At 41.4% G+C, this 16,674-nt stretch overlaps 1 protein-coding gene across 1 annotated transcript in view; it reads right to left on the bottom strand.

Moving 5' to 3' along the window:
* The window catches only part of slc9a1a (solute carrier family 9 member A1a), a 34,269-nt gene extending 24,653 nt beyond the window's left edge, over positions 1-9,616 (bottom strand). Inside the window, exon 1 of the mRNA XM_084556342.1 lies at positions 8,632-9,616. Within this exon, the coding sequence (XP_084412468.1) occupies positions 8,632-8,917 (286 nt within the window). The 5' untranslated portion in view covers positions 8,918-9,616. The remainder of the gene's footprint in view (positions 1-8,631) is intronic.
* Between the last annotated feature and the right edge of the window lie 7,058 nt (positions 9,617-16,674).

The raw sequence follows: 16,674 nt of genomic DNA, 5'->3' as shown, positions 1-16,674 counted from the left end.
CTATGCAAATTAGTCCCCACTTCCATCTCCTGCCCACCCCTCTGCTGCTTGCATGCGGCTAAACCAAACAGGGTCACCTCTGACTCTGCTCATACACTGTAATACGACTCTACGCCACACAATGCAAAGTTGTAATATTAGAGTAATTCAGCCATGCGTGTTCAAAACGGAGAGGGATTCTGAAGCGGAAGAGCAAATTACACAGGGGCAACAATGTGTCAGAAAGTGTCTACAATAGACACAACATAACAAGAGCTTCCTCCTTGATAAAGTTGTCAGAAATATTATAACACGGAGATAAATAAACCTAGTTCCTATTCACAGTATGAATAAGTCCAGCATGCTCTTAGTGGATACATCTGTGGTGGTGGTATTCAGTGCCTGAGAACAGCACTATCAGTGTTTTAGAACACAAGCTCAACAAGTGTGTGTCTGTGGGTTGTACAGCTGCATAGTTTTGGAACTCTGAGGAAAGATATTGAGTGAAGCTTTATCTTAAATTGTCTAAGGAGACCCTATTTTCTATCAAAGAGATGTAAAAACCCGGGTATTCTTAGTTCAAAAAAGTTTAATGGAAAACAGCATTCACATCTTTATTCTCAGTCGGCAGGTGGGTTTACAAAGATGTTCTCTGATGAAATGTTTAAACACAGTAAACACAAACCCTCTTCTGTGACTTCCCCTAAAGGCATGTGTGGTGAGCAGGATGTAAATTCCACAGCTAGCTCTGAGACTATCTAAACACGTTTCTTCATAAGAAAGCAGCAGTCTGTTCACAGTGTTTTTTTTTTTCCCAAAATCTAGTTAAATGTGCACCATAAATGTGCACATTAATGGTTACAACATATCAGCACCAATATACATGCCTATATAATAACTCCTGTCTAAATCACATCAACACTACAGAGATCCGTGTTCAGTGTGGAGGACATCAGATTGCACAAAAGGGCTTGCACACTTAAGCTAAGCTAATTGGCTCTCAGGATAGAACAGAACAGAACCCTTCCATTGATAGTGTTTCAAAGAATCATTCCAGCAGAGCTGTTATCCTCCTCACTTTAACCAGCAATTTTAACACTTCAAATGTTAATTTGATAACACATTATGTACAAGGTAAGATACATATTTTATGTGTTTAGCATTCTTCTTAACAGCAAGATAAGTCTGTTCAGTTTGTTGCAAGCTGAAAGACAGACAATAAGGTGTTGGGAGACCTAACAAGACTAAGGCCCGCTAAGAAAAAGAATTTACTTTTACCAGTCAGGTCTTGAGGAAACTTGTGCTCTACATTTTTATTCATTGACCGTAACTGTCGCGGGGAGGGCTGGAGCCTATCTCAGTTGTAACTGGGTGAGAGGTGGGGTTCACCATAGACTGGTCGCCAGAATATCACAGGGCTAACATAGAAAGACAAACAACCATTCACACTCACCTACAGCAAATCATTGGACTGTGGGAGGAAGCCAGAGCTCCCGCAGAAATCTGTGATAAATAAAATAAGCAAAACTCACGCAGGCACAGAGACCTGATTGATATGTCTTAATATTTAACGAAACTCTTGTAAATATAGACGTTACTGTACTTGTTTTCTCTGTATGCACCACCCATGGATTTTTCTGATCAAAAAACTCCCTAATGGTACCTTAAGAAGCTACCTGGATGAGTAGCAAACAAGTCCAGCTATCTTTGTTATAGTTAACTTGTTATAGATATACCATGAGCTAGATGACTGATAATCAGCTTGAAGAGGAAGACAATTTTATTTTCAGCAATCCCCACAGGGAGTACTCAGTTTCACTAATTCAAACACATCCGCACACCTGGAAGTGCTCTCTGGTTTTACCCATGGAGCAGCTCATTTTATCTGGCTATAGAGCCTTATGATGACACGAAAACTAGGTCACACAGCATGTACTGTTTTCCAAATGTCTACTACAAACGAAAAAGTAGAATCCATAGGGTGGCATGGGAAACCAAGCATGGGTATTATTACAAAAGAGGCAGTCCCATGAATAAATAATTCCATATTATAGATTAGGCCAGTACATAATACAAAACTGTGGTATTTTATTCAACTAAAAGATTAGCCTGTGACTATTTTAATCAATGGGATAAACACGAATTAATCCATGAGCAGACACTAGAATAAAACTCAGTGAGAGAGACGTTGTTTTATTCTGGAAGCAAATATACCTCAACATGTCTAAACTGCTCATCTGACCATGCCCTTCTAAGGAAGATATTTACACAAAACCCTTGATAAAACATTGGGTTGCGTAGTCCTTGAGGAAAGGGCAAACAGTTCACGACTGGATGGTGTAAATGCATTACTGCTGGTGCCTTGAGCAGTGGTACATTCAACACTGGATCCAAGGATGGAACTCTAAATGACGCATTACCAGTCACGTATGACCAAGAGGGACAAGTGAAGGCTGTGCATGCTGGACAATCAGGAGGAGACAAAAACACAGAAGAAGCCTGAAGCATGCAATTCAGGCTAAGATGAGAAAATCAACACATTCTTAAACCTCTCATGTGTGACTCCAATGATGGCCTCCAGCACTCACCAAGTGAAGAGCCATAACACATGAGATAAGATAGTAGAAAAGAGAGAAGTATACTTCAGTGAATAAGTCGCTGCGCACGAGTGCAACGCGGTCAAGACCTGTGTATGAAAGGTCACAAACTACAGAGAGAAAGAAAACCACAAAATTAAAAAACAACAAAAAAAACTGACTAAGCCACATTCTTGAACTCTTGAACTAGAACATGAGGCTGTTGGTTGTGGCTTATGTCAATAAGAACAGCTCCTAGGTCACATTCCCTCCTGGGAGCTTTTATGAAGCAACGCTATTGAAAATCATCAGTGGGTGATAGCTCTTCACGCTTCTGCATGTGTACCCAGTGTCAGCACAGCCTGGTACTTGGTACACATTATCATTCCCAAAGCCAGTAAGTGTTCCCTGTTGCCAGGTGACTAATTGTATACCACTGGAAACCAAATCAGCAGGATTAAGCTAGCACAAAAGAGAGAAAAATTATAAACAGTCTCTTTGTTCAAGGTGGTGATGGATGATATTATTTTCCTCGACACTGTGACATTGAACTGGCCGGGCAGCTGTTTGGTGTTCACAGAGAGGTCAAGAAACATATTTATTTGAGAGTGATGTCAGCTTTGTTCCCAACAAACCGGGCTGTGTAAATGATAAGCTATTGTGAGTACTTTTTTGACGCAGACCATTGTGTTTCTCCAGTTGGTTGTTAAATTATTCATTATGGCCTTGTGCTGGTATATTTAGGTATGATCCCTCGCGTCATATCTGTGCAAAAAACGCTGCTGGGTGGTGCAGGTGATTCCTCACAAGGATATGTTTCAGAGCTTTGGCAACAATTGGGATGTCAACAAGCTGAAAACTCTGTTCGATCCTTACTACACAAAGATGCTTCTCCTACATCCAACACAATGACAGTATCAAATGTCCGTTATGAGCAACGCTGCACTCGTGCCTTCTAGGACCAGAGTAATGCTCTGAATGCAGAGACAGAAATAAGGCTGCAGATCTGGCTTTAGAAAGAATTCAAAGGACACATTTACAATTTTAAGCACAGTCTCATGTTACCATTAATTCCACCTTTGCGGTTGTCTTGTGACTAACAAGCGTTAACCATGCTTCATAGAGAATCTTAGAAAAGACAATTACTATAATTCTGTGAGGGCAAAGAGTCTGCTGCATTGACCTGGCCTCTAGGCAATTTTAAAAATCAAACAGAAAAAAGGCCACTTGAGTTAAGTTAATCATTTAAGTGCCCTTAACCTATGATAGCTAAAATGTCAATTTCATCTCAGTCTTGTGGTACACACACAGAGTAACCAACCCTCCAACCAATCAATATTCACCACTGTTACTGCTTTAAAGGCTGTTTGCATCATTGCCTTAGATACAGATTACATGCGGAGTCATCTTACTATAAATGTTGGGCAACGTCTTAGATTAGGACCATGTCAACATTTCTCTTAAGGTAAATAACACAATACAGATAAGCAGAGTACAGTTTGCGACACAGTGACTCAAGCTTTGCCAAGGGTGTGGTTTCTAATGGTGTACTACAAATATTTCCCACACAGGCAGTATAGATTAAGACAATGGTCAGACAGTTGTACACATTACAAGTCATTCCTTGGTTTATACTGGCAGACTGATTAAAATTCCAATCAATCAACAAAATGTAGTGAATAAAAAAAATACACACCTAGGAGACTCACTTATTGATCAAGCATGAATGCACACTGATGTGTGATCCTGATCCCATTATCAGAAACCAAAGCAGTTATCATGAACTGTTTACTATAGATAAAGCAATCCTTTAAGATATGCGCAGGTCTCTTTGGGAATCATTTACTCAACAAACAAATGGGCTTTGAACAACGTCAGCTTTCCTGAGTTAATAAAGACATGTTTTGTCTTCATATTCAACCTGTACAGATTATAAATTAAACTACAGGCTATGCGAACCAGATTTAAGATCGCAGAGTATTTCTTTCAATTGCAAGGAATAAAAAAAGATAACAACCTTGCAAGTCTGATACAGCCTGTGACAGTCTGAAAGAAACACATGAGCAAACTTGAAAACTACCCTTAAAATGTAACGTATATCACTAAATCCAGGTGACCGCAGTGTCAAACACAGATTAATTATCATTCTATGACTGTCAGAGTTGCAAGGGCCAATTTTCTCACATTTTCAGACCTCTGCACTAGGGATAGCTCGATAACCCAGGCATTATTAAAATGATCGGACTGGATCGGTATCTGGCTCAGATCAAACCTGATCTTTCCAAGTTATTATTTCAGGTCTGCCACAAACCAAAACCACTGCCCTGTAGTGTCAAAGTATCTTCTTCCCCTTCTGTTATAATGGTTGGCTAGCATCAAAGTTGCCGAATAAACTAAGGAGAAGAACACTACTATTTCTTCTTCTTCTTCTTCTTCTTCTTCTTCTGATTCAGAACCGGTCTGCTAAGAACAAAGCCGCCAAAAATTGCAGAAGAAGAAGCGGAACCAAAATCACGTGTCTACCCGTCTACCAAACTTGTCTGCTGTGTGGAAGTACTTTACTCTGGAAAATGAAGTCATTCATTACTACCAACTGCAAAGGCTGCATGGAAACAACAACAAGCACTGAACGATGCATTTAAAAGAAGAGAAAAGTTTCCTTGAGACATCTTCAAGGTGAAAAATATTAGTTGGAGCTTCAAGAGCCAAGGTACACGCTATCCTCTTGACACCATGTTAACTTTGACCGTCCTATTTATTGGACTTATTCCAGTCACACAGTGCACATGTGATCTAGGAGAATACAAGCAGGATTATGAACCTTCAAGAGAAGATATTTTGTTTATTTAAGGTTGGATCAGGACACAGATTGGCCAATACTCAATACTAAAAGATCAGTGCATACATATACATTTATGTCTACCTTATGTCAACTCATGGTGTTTTGAAAAGACCCAGTTCTACTTTTAAACCAGCCTGCTGGAGACTGCTTGGTCTAACTTACAGTATTTCATGTTTACTATAAGTCAGCTTCAAACTAACTGACGACACCTCAAAGAAGTCATTGCTGTGGCCACATTTTGTTTAAAATAGAAAAACGTTGAGTGAGAATTCAATAACCAAAATGTTATCTCAAACCAAAACTGTAAGCTAACTTGATTTGAAAATCCTTCAGGCTATTAACAGTTGGGTGATCGGTGCACTGTGGCTGTTTTAGTGAATCCTGAAAATAACGTCCAGATTTATTTCTTCTACGAGCGACCAATAAGTTGAAGGGGTAGGCACATCTGTGAAGGTTCTCATTCATCGAGGTCATGGTATATCTAAACCGAAGCTAAAAGAAATGACAACTGGATATCTTCAAGAAACAAGTCCAGATTACATTTGTTTTATATGAGGAAAAGGTATGATTTCAGACAACCAACATTTTATTTGGGTTACTACAGCCCTAGTCAGCCATATTTGCCCTAATGTCTGGCATTTCAATCACAAATGCTCAAAATGACAAATAACTTACGTACCGTGTAATATTTAAAGTGAATGAATTTACCATACACATACACATGGCGTTGTAATCCAGCTTGCAGTAATATAATTAATTAATAATTAAAATGTTATTTACCCAAACATTTGGGAACTCCTTACAGCCAGACCAAGCCTAGCATGATCTGGCTGCAACGAGTTCCCATTTCTCATTGCAAAATCTGGCGCACTGTCAAACCTCTGTGGTTTCTACCATGTATGGCCTAATAAGTATGCTTGAGTATAGTTATTCTGTATAATCTCTCTAAACTATTCTGTAATTATGCTGTATAATCTCTCTAAACCATTTTGACAAATCTAACAACAATTAGAAAATACAGTTTGCAGCCTTTTCTTCACTCCTACGCGTAGAAATCAAGGTTCAGGATGCAGTCCAATTCAAACTACAAAACTCATGTAACTGCAACTCTGCATATAATTATGGGTCTGACACTGCAGTAACAGACACCTTCTTTTGAAATTATTTGGCCACTTGTGAATTATAAATGGAAGGCGAGACTAGCTGGACTTGTGAGACGTGTTACAAGGATCTTTTCTGGAAGGAGGGCAATGTTGAAATGAAGCTGCAGCGCAGCCTTTGAGGTAATTATCAAAAGGCGTGTTCCACTGTCCACTTATGTATTACTAGTGAATGTTATCAGATCACACCTCTCTGGAAGTTCAGTCAAAAGGTCAGTTCCTGGGGGACGTTTCATAAATGTAGGTACTTTTATGGGAATCACACCCCCTGCTACAATCTGCAGGTGGAGTTATGTTTATGTTATATGCTATCTCATGTTACAGTCACAAACTGAATGTGGAACAAGGTCATCTAGATAATACCATTTTTGTCCACCTGATAACAACACAAACTCGGCCTAAAATAGTGTCTGAATTACATTACGCCATAAAGTAATTCAGACTTAAAAGCGGTAACTGGTACAGGATGCTCCATATAGTTCCCATAAACTTTATGGGGACTATATTGTGCAGGATGTACCAGTTACAGCTTTTGAGTCATAGGTTGATAAAGAACAGATTTTTCTGGGAGCACTTGACTGTAGCTTAATTACAGAAGCCAGTGAATTTATTATAGGCATAGTTAGAGCATGTTCTCAGTGGAATTAAATCCACGGTTTACAGAGATATGAAACACTTCTGCACTGGGGATGATCAATTCAAGAAAAGTACTTATGTGAGAAGTAAGTAGAGAAAGGCACCATGCACAGACAGGGTTGCTTAGGAGATAAATAGGCTGTGGATGTGCTTTTAGGCTTGTAGGATCGAAGCCTATGAACATGAATCAGAGACATGGCCACATCGAATTTCCCACAACCCATTTTCAGTGCTTCTGGGATAATCAGAGGCTTAAGGTCACTACTGTCTGCTGCTACTGCTGCTGCTGCTGTCAACCTACACGTTCAGTCTCATTTCTTTTCCATTTCCTATTATCACCACTTCAATTCACTCTCTCCTAATGCTCATCTCTCAATATTTTCTTAACGTCCTTGAGCCGTGTCCTACAAGTCAACCACCCGAGCCAGGTGGTCGCTCACCGCCTGTCCTCTCCCCTGAGACTCTGGGCTTCTCGCCCAGACAGCGAGGCAGTATCCTCCCTGAATACAAGCTGCTGCTCAGTCAGGCCCCTGATGTCACGAGCAAGTGACAAGCTGCTGGCTCACAGAAAAAAAAGGATAGCGGAGGACAATGCAGCGTTCTGTGAAAAGCACCACACGAGGGGGGACTGATGATTGAGGGGAACCCAGGATAATACATAAAATGAAAAACGACAGAAAAGAGAGGGCTGTTAAGTGGAGAAGGGATTAAACAAAAGCAACTGAAGAGACAGAGGAAATAAAGGAGCTGAACTGAAGTCTATTTAATGTTGAGAACGGAAATTTTGAAATGGCTCATCTCATCTGGATTAGAAAACATCACAAACATCCACCTCATGACAGTCTAACAAGAATTCCCCGTGACTTGAAAACGTGCCAAATAGTTGATGTCAAACATCCTGATCGCTACATCAAGCTTAGTCGTGAGCATATCCGGGAGTAAGAAAGGCCCTCTCCACACAAACCTGACAGATCTGATGAGTAATCCTTCTAACCAGAAATACATTGTCACACTTGAACAAGTGAACTCAGCTTTTCTGGTCAGTCTTGTTACGTCAGCGTACCTGTGCTATCTTTAAAAGGCATGCAGGACACAGGCAGGGTGTTATCCATCAACTGTATAATGATTGGTTTGATCCTTCTTGTCAATTACTAGGAGCCAATCAAAAAAAGTTGGTGCAAGTTTGGAATCTGAATCAAGACTTCCAGTGTCTCTAATCATGTATATACTGTAGTCCAGTCTAACAAACCAGACTCTAAATGTATGTGTTTTGGCATGTTAATTGTGTATCTGATCAACTAGCTGCAAATGGGCTACCTAACTCAGCTCTAACAAACACAACTGTAGCCAGGGCCACATAACCTGCAGAGGCTGCACTGACATGCCTGGCTACAGGCTGCTTTAACACGAGACAGGAACTACGTAACATCATACTCACCTAATTTCATTAAAGAGGCCAGGAGAACCCATAATGAAATTTCAAATGGGGTCTGTATGTGGTGGTAGTCGATGCCGAGTACAGGGAAAATCTTTTTAGTGAAGTTGTGTCCATGGTCCTGTGTATGGCCCACATTTCCCTGAGGGGTGATACCTGGAGAACTAGCGGCCCCGAGGGAAAGCACGGTGCCCTCCAGAAACACCAAAACCATCAGCAGGAGCAGCCCCCGCTCCGGTAAAGTCTTACCGAAGCCGGCCGGGCTGTGTGACCCTGTCCTCGAAGGCATGTTGTTGAAAAAAAATAAATAAAGGCGACGTTAGTTGATATGAAACGGGTAAAAAAAAAGTTCAAGGAAGTTGAGTCGTTTACAATTTCGTAGTGTTGCTGTAGTTAATCAACTCGTTAACCGTACACCGACGTTACCAACAGTCGGTCCGGCTAGCTTAAACCGAACCAAACCGCCGTTCTTTCAGTTAATGTTAGCTAGCTCGAGTTCGGCGTCGCGGCTTGTAGCCAGGTGAACAGTCCCACCGTCACAGGCCGATGTTTGGAGAAAGCAGGAAGAGCGAAGATGCTTGGGAGAGTTGCAACAGCTCCGCCAGCAATGTTGTAAACGACAGCCTGGCTGTTCTTCACAAGTTTGTCCGTCTCCTCGTCAGTGACTACGGATGTCCTCGTCGGTGAAAGATGTCATTGTTGATGCTGGAGGCAAACGAGACACCGCGGCATCCCCTCCGCTCCTCTTCTTCCTCTCCGACTGCCAAAGAAGCTCGTCCGCGAGGCGGCGGCGTTCATAGACTGACCTTGACGAGAAGCCGCACAGCTGCCGCATAACATTTTGCCATCTAACTGATTAATTTTAACTTTTTTGACATTAATGTCCGTGCATGCGGCATCTCCACCTTGTGCCTGGAGGACAAGACCTTGGTCGGGGGGTGGGCTGAGCTCAGAGGAAGGATGAAGGGGGCAGACTTGGGGTGTGCTCCGCAACAGCTTTGGAGGTTTGTCCCGGGTTGTCAGACCAAGTGGCTGCTCGGCTTGTCTGCAGCGGTGTTATAGCTCCATACAACCTTCAAAACACACACCCTTTCGCGGAGGTTTATGGATGGGAAGACGGGGAGGAGGAGTGGTAGGGGAGGGGGAAGTCCAACTATAGTGACACCTACAGGAATGGAGGTTTAAGGTGTCATGGGTAAAAAGTATCTTCACGACTGCTCCGTATTTCTTCTCTACATAAATGTCACAAAATGCAGCCTATATTCATTTTGTAGTGTTAATTACAGTAATCTGAAGAAACTGTTGAGATCTCATATAGCTTCTACAGGGAGGCTAAAGGTCAAACCACAATCAATTTTTTCCTGGATCTGACCCTTAGCAGGCCCTGATCACATTTACACGTCCATAGCATTCCCCTGCTTTTGCCTTAGTCTAAATTATGCATGAGGCCATTGCCTGAACACTGACCAAGCCTGGCATGATCCGGCATTATTGATTACATTACTGATATTCGCAAGGGATGTGGGAGGTGTGTGCATTTGCAGACAGCTGTAAAAGAAAGCAGATTCAGATAAGAGGTCGGTGGTCGGTTTCAGCCTCCGACCACAGCCCAGAGAGTATTGTACACAGGACAATTAACTGGAGCGCATGCGTGCTACGATAATGGATTTATCCAAGATAATAGATAACAATCAATCTGAGTCTGTGGGTGTGGCTTTGAAAACTACTTGTACTGCAGGTTCGAAAGTATGACTCAAAGTTTCTTATGAATTTCCAAGTGCACTTTCCAGTTTTAGGAACAACTAATTCCCCTAATAACAAAGCAAGGATTCAAAGCAAACCTGTTGTTGGCGTGTAGTGTTACGGCCCTTTCAAATGAGTTATATATAGGCTCAACTTTAAGTACAAAGTTGAGTCTGATACAAGTGGGCAAGTATAAAGAAAAAAGCTATTATAGTTCATTTATTTTGATCATATTAATTTATCATAAATTATCGCTTACATGCTTGTTTGAGAAAAACTGGTTTGTTGTAGGGAGCTCAGAGAAGAGCTGCTGCTTCCTCCTGTCAAAAGGGGTCAATAGTGTTGCTGGGAAAGCTTTGGGATCTCTCATGAGGAAATAGAATATGTTGCCAGGGAGAGAGACAGCTGGAACATCATGCTTAGCCTGTTCCCACCGGATGGAGAATATTTTCACCAGTTTGACTTTGCTACTGTGATGTACCACAAATTATAGTTATAAATGTTGAGAAGTGTTTTCATCTTTGCATTGGAACCTGCACAGGGACCCCAGTAATTGTGCCACTAAGACAGTAAATGCAGAGAGGCGTGGTTTGATTATTGTTTTGTGCTAACATTGCTGGACTTTTAGAGAGGGAACCGGGCAGTGAAAGGTAGATATTTTTCCGTCGCAAACCCGCTAAGCAAAAATGGATTAGCTAATGTCTCGTCTGTCAGAGCCACCCGGGGTGCACCATTTATAATGTATGGTCAATGCTGATAACAATGTGCACACTTAAACACTGTTGCAGTCTGAGTTCAGGCGACAAAGTGTCTGTGCAGTTAGTCATTTCTGTCTCTGTGTCTTTATCTCTTTATGACTGGAAGGTGCTTTATTTTTTTATAGCCCTCTGTTGCTGTGGAGTTTTGAAATTTCCCCCCACACTGATCAGAGATCTATTACACATTAAACAGTAACCCTGTCATTAATATGCATTAGTATATTGGTAGTGCTGATAGATAAATTCCATTTCCTGTTTCAGCTTTGTGGTAATGTGCATGATAGACACTTGAGCAGCAGTCATCAGAGACACCTGTGGTTTTCTTGCTAAGTGAAGTCAACAAAGGGGATTTGTTATATGTCTGACTGTTTTGAGTATATTAGCAAGCACTTTTTCCACTTTTGTAAGGCAACTAGTGCTGCTGATATTGTCACTTACTTTCCAGTTTATAATGCTTTGTGTGTCTTTTGGATATATATGTACTGTGTGTCTCTTGTGCTGGTGTTTCTCGTTCCTTTTTAGAGTTAAATAATTCATGAGTGCTGATCCAAATGCAAGAAGAACTTCAGTTCATTTTTAAGTAGGAATACTGTTGTGGTTATGTGTATCACGCTATGCAACAGAACACGTAAACCGTACAGAGCACGACTATCCAAAGCGATTTGTAAATGCCCCCAGTCAAATAAAGCGGGGACCTTTTATAGCCAGTCAACTCTATGTTGGAACATATAAACCCATAACCTACAGCCAACCCTTTCGGCTCTGTTGTGGTGAAGCTGTGAAGCCAAGAGCTTTGCTGCATGAACCCAGATTCCTACCAAATCATCCCAAACATCATCGAACCCTCTGAGAAAATAATAGGAGGCATGGTGCTGCGGTTAGTGGATAAAAGGGAAATTACTCAGTCAGATGGAGCTAAATACATAGTCAGCCTATCGTGTTTATGCTACTTATAGCAAATAGATATGTGCTTCGAGGTCGCATGAACTGAAGGACCTTTGGGTTCAATAGGTCTAAACTGTACAGGCCAAAAATTCCAGCTTGATCAAAGATCAAGCTGAAGTCGACTAAAATAAATCCCCCGCCTGAAGAAAAAGGAGCTGCATGCTGAAAGCTTTGCAAACATCAAAGATCACTCAAAAACAATTTTATTAAACTCTGGTGACCAAGCCTTCAGTCCAAGACTTATTTGCTTTTTTGTGTCTTTCTCTTATATTCTTGAAGCTAAAGAAAGTCTCAGTGATAGAAGGCCATTCTCTCAACTGAATGGTGCAATTACACAATTTCAGATCATAAAACTCCACCAGCTCATTCTGCCCCCAAAACGGTTTATGTGTCTGCTTTGAAGTTTCTATTTTCTGCGTTTATCTGCATGTAGTTAGTCACTGTGTCTTCTCCCACAAACCACACAATGTGGAGCAAAACAAGTCAATTATTGCCGGGCAGCATTTGAACCTTGAAAAAAAAATGAGCTGGCTGTAATTTTTACTACTTCCAAAGGATTTAAAAACAAGGCAAGACAGGCATTGTGGTTACTTCTTTTTGTTTGTTTGTCTTAGCCTGTAGCCTGTAGCGTGTAGAGCTTCACATTTATCAAATGCATGCAGCAGAAACAGCTCAAATTAGGTTTCATTACATAACTGGGCTTAAATATCTTAATTAATATATCACTCCAAGAGAAAAATCTGCAAATATATTTTTTCCAGTCCTCTGCTGAGATAGTGTGAGCATCCCTGATGAGGTCCTGGCAGACCACTATCAGTTTGGCTTTTTATTAGAGGCTAGCTGCAGGATCCAGTTCTGTCACCTTGTGGATTTGTGATGACGAGCCAGCAGGGTTCTGGGATGAGGCTTGGGAAAACAAATGGTGACATGATGCCACCTGGCATAAGCTCTGTAAATGATGACGAGCTCTGACAGCATGTCTGTCAGCAGGGGCTCATGCAAAATATTTTGACGGTTTCAGTCGCAGAGGTGCTTATTTGTGGATTCTCTGGGCTGACCGTCGCTTCTGACAATGAACCGAAGCGTCTGCATAATGTGCCGCTCACTCTCTCTCTCTCTCTCTCTCTCTCTCTCTCTCTCTCTTTCTTTGTCTCCCTCTTCTCTCTCTGTGGGGTCCTTTGCTGTAAATCTCTTCATCCCATCCTCTCAGCCATTGCAAATATCACTGCTTTAACTAATGCCAGATCACATCATGCCTGATAAGTATACAGTAGTTCTTCCAGAGCACCAGTGTCCTTAGGGTATCATTTTCCATCATCTTACATTGAGGCAATGGCTTATTTTGACAATTAGGGCCATGTGGTCATGGTATTCAAAGGGTCAGTCAGTGATCCACACACTGTAATGTCTCAGAAGTAATTGGATGGCTTCTCAGAATCCACATGACCAATGTAACATTAATGATTTCAGCAGCTCGCTGTAGCTGACAGCACACGCTGCTGTAACCAATTACTGTTAAATGACCAAGGATTATCCTAATATACTGCATGGGTAAATGTCACACACAGCCATGTGCGCCACTCTTTGCTTATAATATGTTTTTGTATTGCAGCCTTGTTTTCTTATTGATAGAGGAACAAGAAGTAGTTTACTGAGAGGTATTTATTTTTCATGTCATTCTGAGGTCACGAGATGCTGAAAAGCGGTAGGATCATGTGGTTAGGGGATGTGACTTTAGTGCTTTAGTTTTATTTGTTTAATTTTACAACACCAGACAAAATCGGCGTCAAGAAAAGGGTCTGCATAGTACTCTAATTAAATCACTTGATTATTCATTTTGATGCGTGTATCATAGCCATAGTCTAAATTACAATGAAATATAGATTCCTTCCCTTCTTCTGTTTATTCATTGTACCTCAGAGTTTTGTTCTGTTCTTCACTCGGACAGTGTGAGAAATAAGGAAATTCTGCCAACAAAAAGGAAGTTACATTCCCAACCAAGAGCATGCTGGTCAACATGAGATCAAGGGTCAACACCCACGGCCTCCCCACTGCAACTTTAATCAGCGTGACTCCTTCCTCTTCCTGCCCGCTCTTTTTCCCACATCACTTTGTCCCTTTCTATTTATTCCTACACGCATGCCGAATATGTTTCCGCAGACATTTTAAGTTAAATACACCCTGCCTCTCTCAAACTAATCGCCACTTCACTGAACGGGACCTTGAGGTGCAGAAAGGATCTTTCTGACAAAAGCCTAGCACCTGCAGAAATAGCTGCCCTTAACAGGGTGAGATGATAAGGAACTGCGCATTTTGATTTCATGCTGACGCCTGTCTGTCTGATATGTCTGTAACTGCTGTGTGACGTGTGTTGTACCTGTGCCTTTATTTGTCTCTTCAGGAAGTACTTATGTCTGCTTGTCCATTATTTTCCTTACAAGATGCACATACAACTTTCCGCCTGTAGGTGGCGCCATCGTTCCAGGAAAATTGACACAGCATGGAGGTCAGATCTATCCTCCAAGAATACATGACAATGATCTAAAAAAAATCTAAAAAAAATAAAAATAACACATTGTAGAAATTGTCAGCATGATGTTTTGATAATCTCACCAGCGCTGAACAAGTATTTGTGTTTCTGCAAGTTTGAACTAGCAAACAAGTCTGCGGGGAGCACAGACACTTGAGTTACACAAAGTTACGCAAATACCGTACACAGCTGTCTAAAGCAGCTCTGATCGAAAGAGGGCAAGCTAGTATCTCCCAGCAAAGTTCCACTTATCTGAATAGGTTTAAGGTAGGAACCATGTGTCCTTACCCAAAATGAAACATCACGTTTTTTTTTTTCCTCCCACACACACTGTTTTAATAAAAAATGTTTCTGTGCACCAGAGCCAAACTTCGCTCTGCGCTGTCAGGTCAAGATTTCCAAGGTGTTCCCCTCTTTGTGTTCCACACAGACCTTTTTGTCTCCGGGGTGAACCATAACTCTTACCTCATTACCATGAAAGGTGTGCTTGCCCAGCGATTCTGCTTGGGTCACATCTGGCACCGCCGAGAATAGACGAGCTTTGAACTTCAAAGCGGGCGCTAAAATTTGCTTGGAGGTATTTCACTGGTATACATGCGGCATCATACTCAGTGTAGATTGAGGCCTTGAGAGGTAATGCGTCTCACATGTCACCAACTATGAATAATTAAGCTCAGTGTAAAATATAGAGAATAGACAGTGGTTATCTCATGGCCGTGGTGTCGAATTGACTTTTTACTTTACCTGTAGAGGGCCATGTTAATCCCAACGTGATGCTGAACATCTGCTAGACATATGACTTCATCTATAAGGCCAAGGATGAGAGACACAGTGTGAATGGCTTACCTCAGGCGGCACTAGCCAAGGCCAGCTGTGATATGAGCAGTGTATCAGTATCTCTACAGGATCAGGAAGAGAAGTTACGAGCCTACAGAGTGTAAGACAAATAAATATACTGAAGCATCAATTCTCTCTGTCTCATCAAAACATATACATACGTTGAGCACCGTCAGCTGCTCTCTTTATCCTCACTCCACCCACCAACGCGCAAACATTACGCCACTCACAACCCTGTTGGCGTTTAACAAAGCTCTGACTCAACCTTTGCTCTTTCAATCTTCCAGCGCGAACACAAATCATCCCCTCAGCTAGGTGCAGCTGCCCAGGAGGAGTTGTTTCAGCATGTACCTTGACATGGCGGCTCTGTAATTCACCGCCACAGTTTTCATGTATAATTTACCACAACAAGAAGCTCCTCTTTCATGTATTATTAAATGGAATAATGAGTGATTTGGACTCTGCAGTTTCCACTGAATAGTGAAACTGAATTAGGATCACTAATAGTCAGAGGTTATAATGTAGGAGGTCTCTATTTAGACACAACAGAGTGAAAAGATGAATAAAGCCTGTGCATTGTGTTTAGTTACAGGGCTATAATTTTTTTTAAATTATAAAATCTATATATTTACAGTAAATCCACACAGGATTGTATTTAGAAGATCAACAGTGTCACATAGTGAAACTGCTAAAAGCTAAAGTTAAATCTGCAGGTGAAGTAAGCTATAAATACCATGGATATTTTATTATTTTTGATGGATCTAACATATTAGCACACAGTTCTCTCTTTTCCACATTTAGTGGACATGGAACAAAACTATGAGTTTCTTGTCACCTGAGTAATGCATGAAATATGCATGCTTTGTGACTCCAATATGCTGGAGAAGGCGGAGGCCATCGAAAGAATAAAGCAAATATCTTTATGCTTTACAACTGTTTTTAGAGGTCTGTGAAACTGGAGTCTGACTTTAATTGCAAGAGGAAGAAAGGAAGCGTGATGATTCAGAGTGGTAAGACTGTGTCCAAGTTACGTAACTGCGTGCTAAGTAGCCAGAGGTTGCTAGCTTAGCTTTAGCACCAAGCGTTGACAACTCCCAGGAGGGTTATGTAAAGACATTTAAGTTGCTGAACAGTCAGCAATAGCACACTTCGAATGTCCTCTTCGTCTTGACTGGCTGCAAACTGACTCTGAGAGTAACTTACGCACTCACTGTGGCACTGGGCAAATGTGCA

Source organism: Chelon labrosus, assembly GCF_963514085.1.
Source record: "Chelon labrosus genome assembly, chromosome: 12".
Classification (NCBI taxonomy): Eukaryota; Metazoa; Chordata; class Actinopteri; order Mugiliformes; family Mugilidae; genus Chelon; species Chelon labrosus.
Note: the sequence above shows the minus strand (reverse complement) of the source record. Positions and strands in the feature narration are given on the sequence as shown.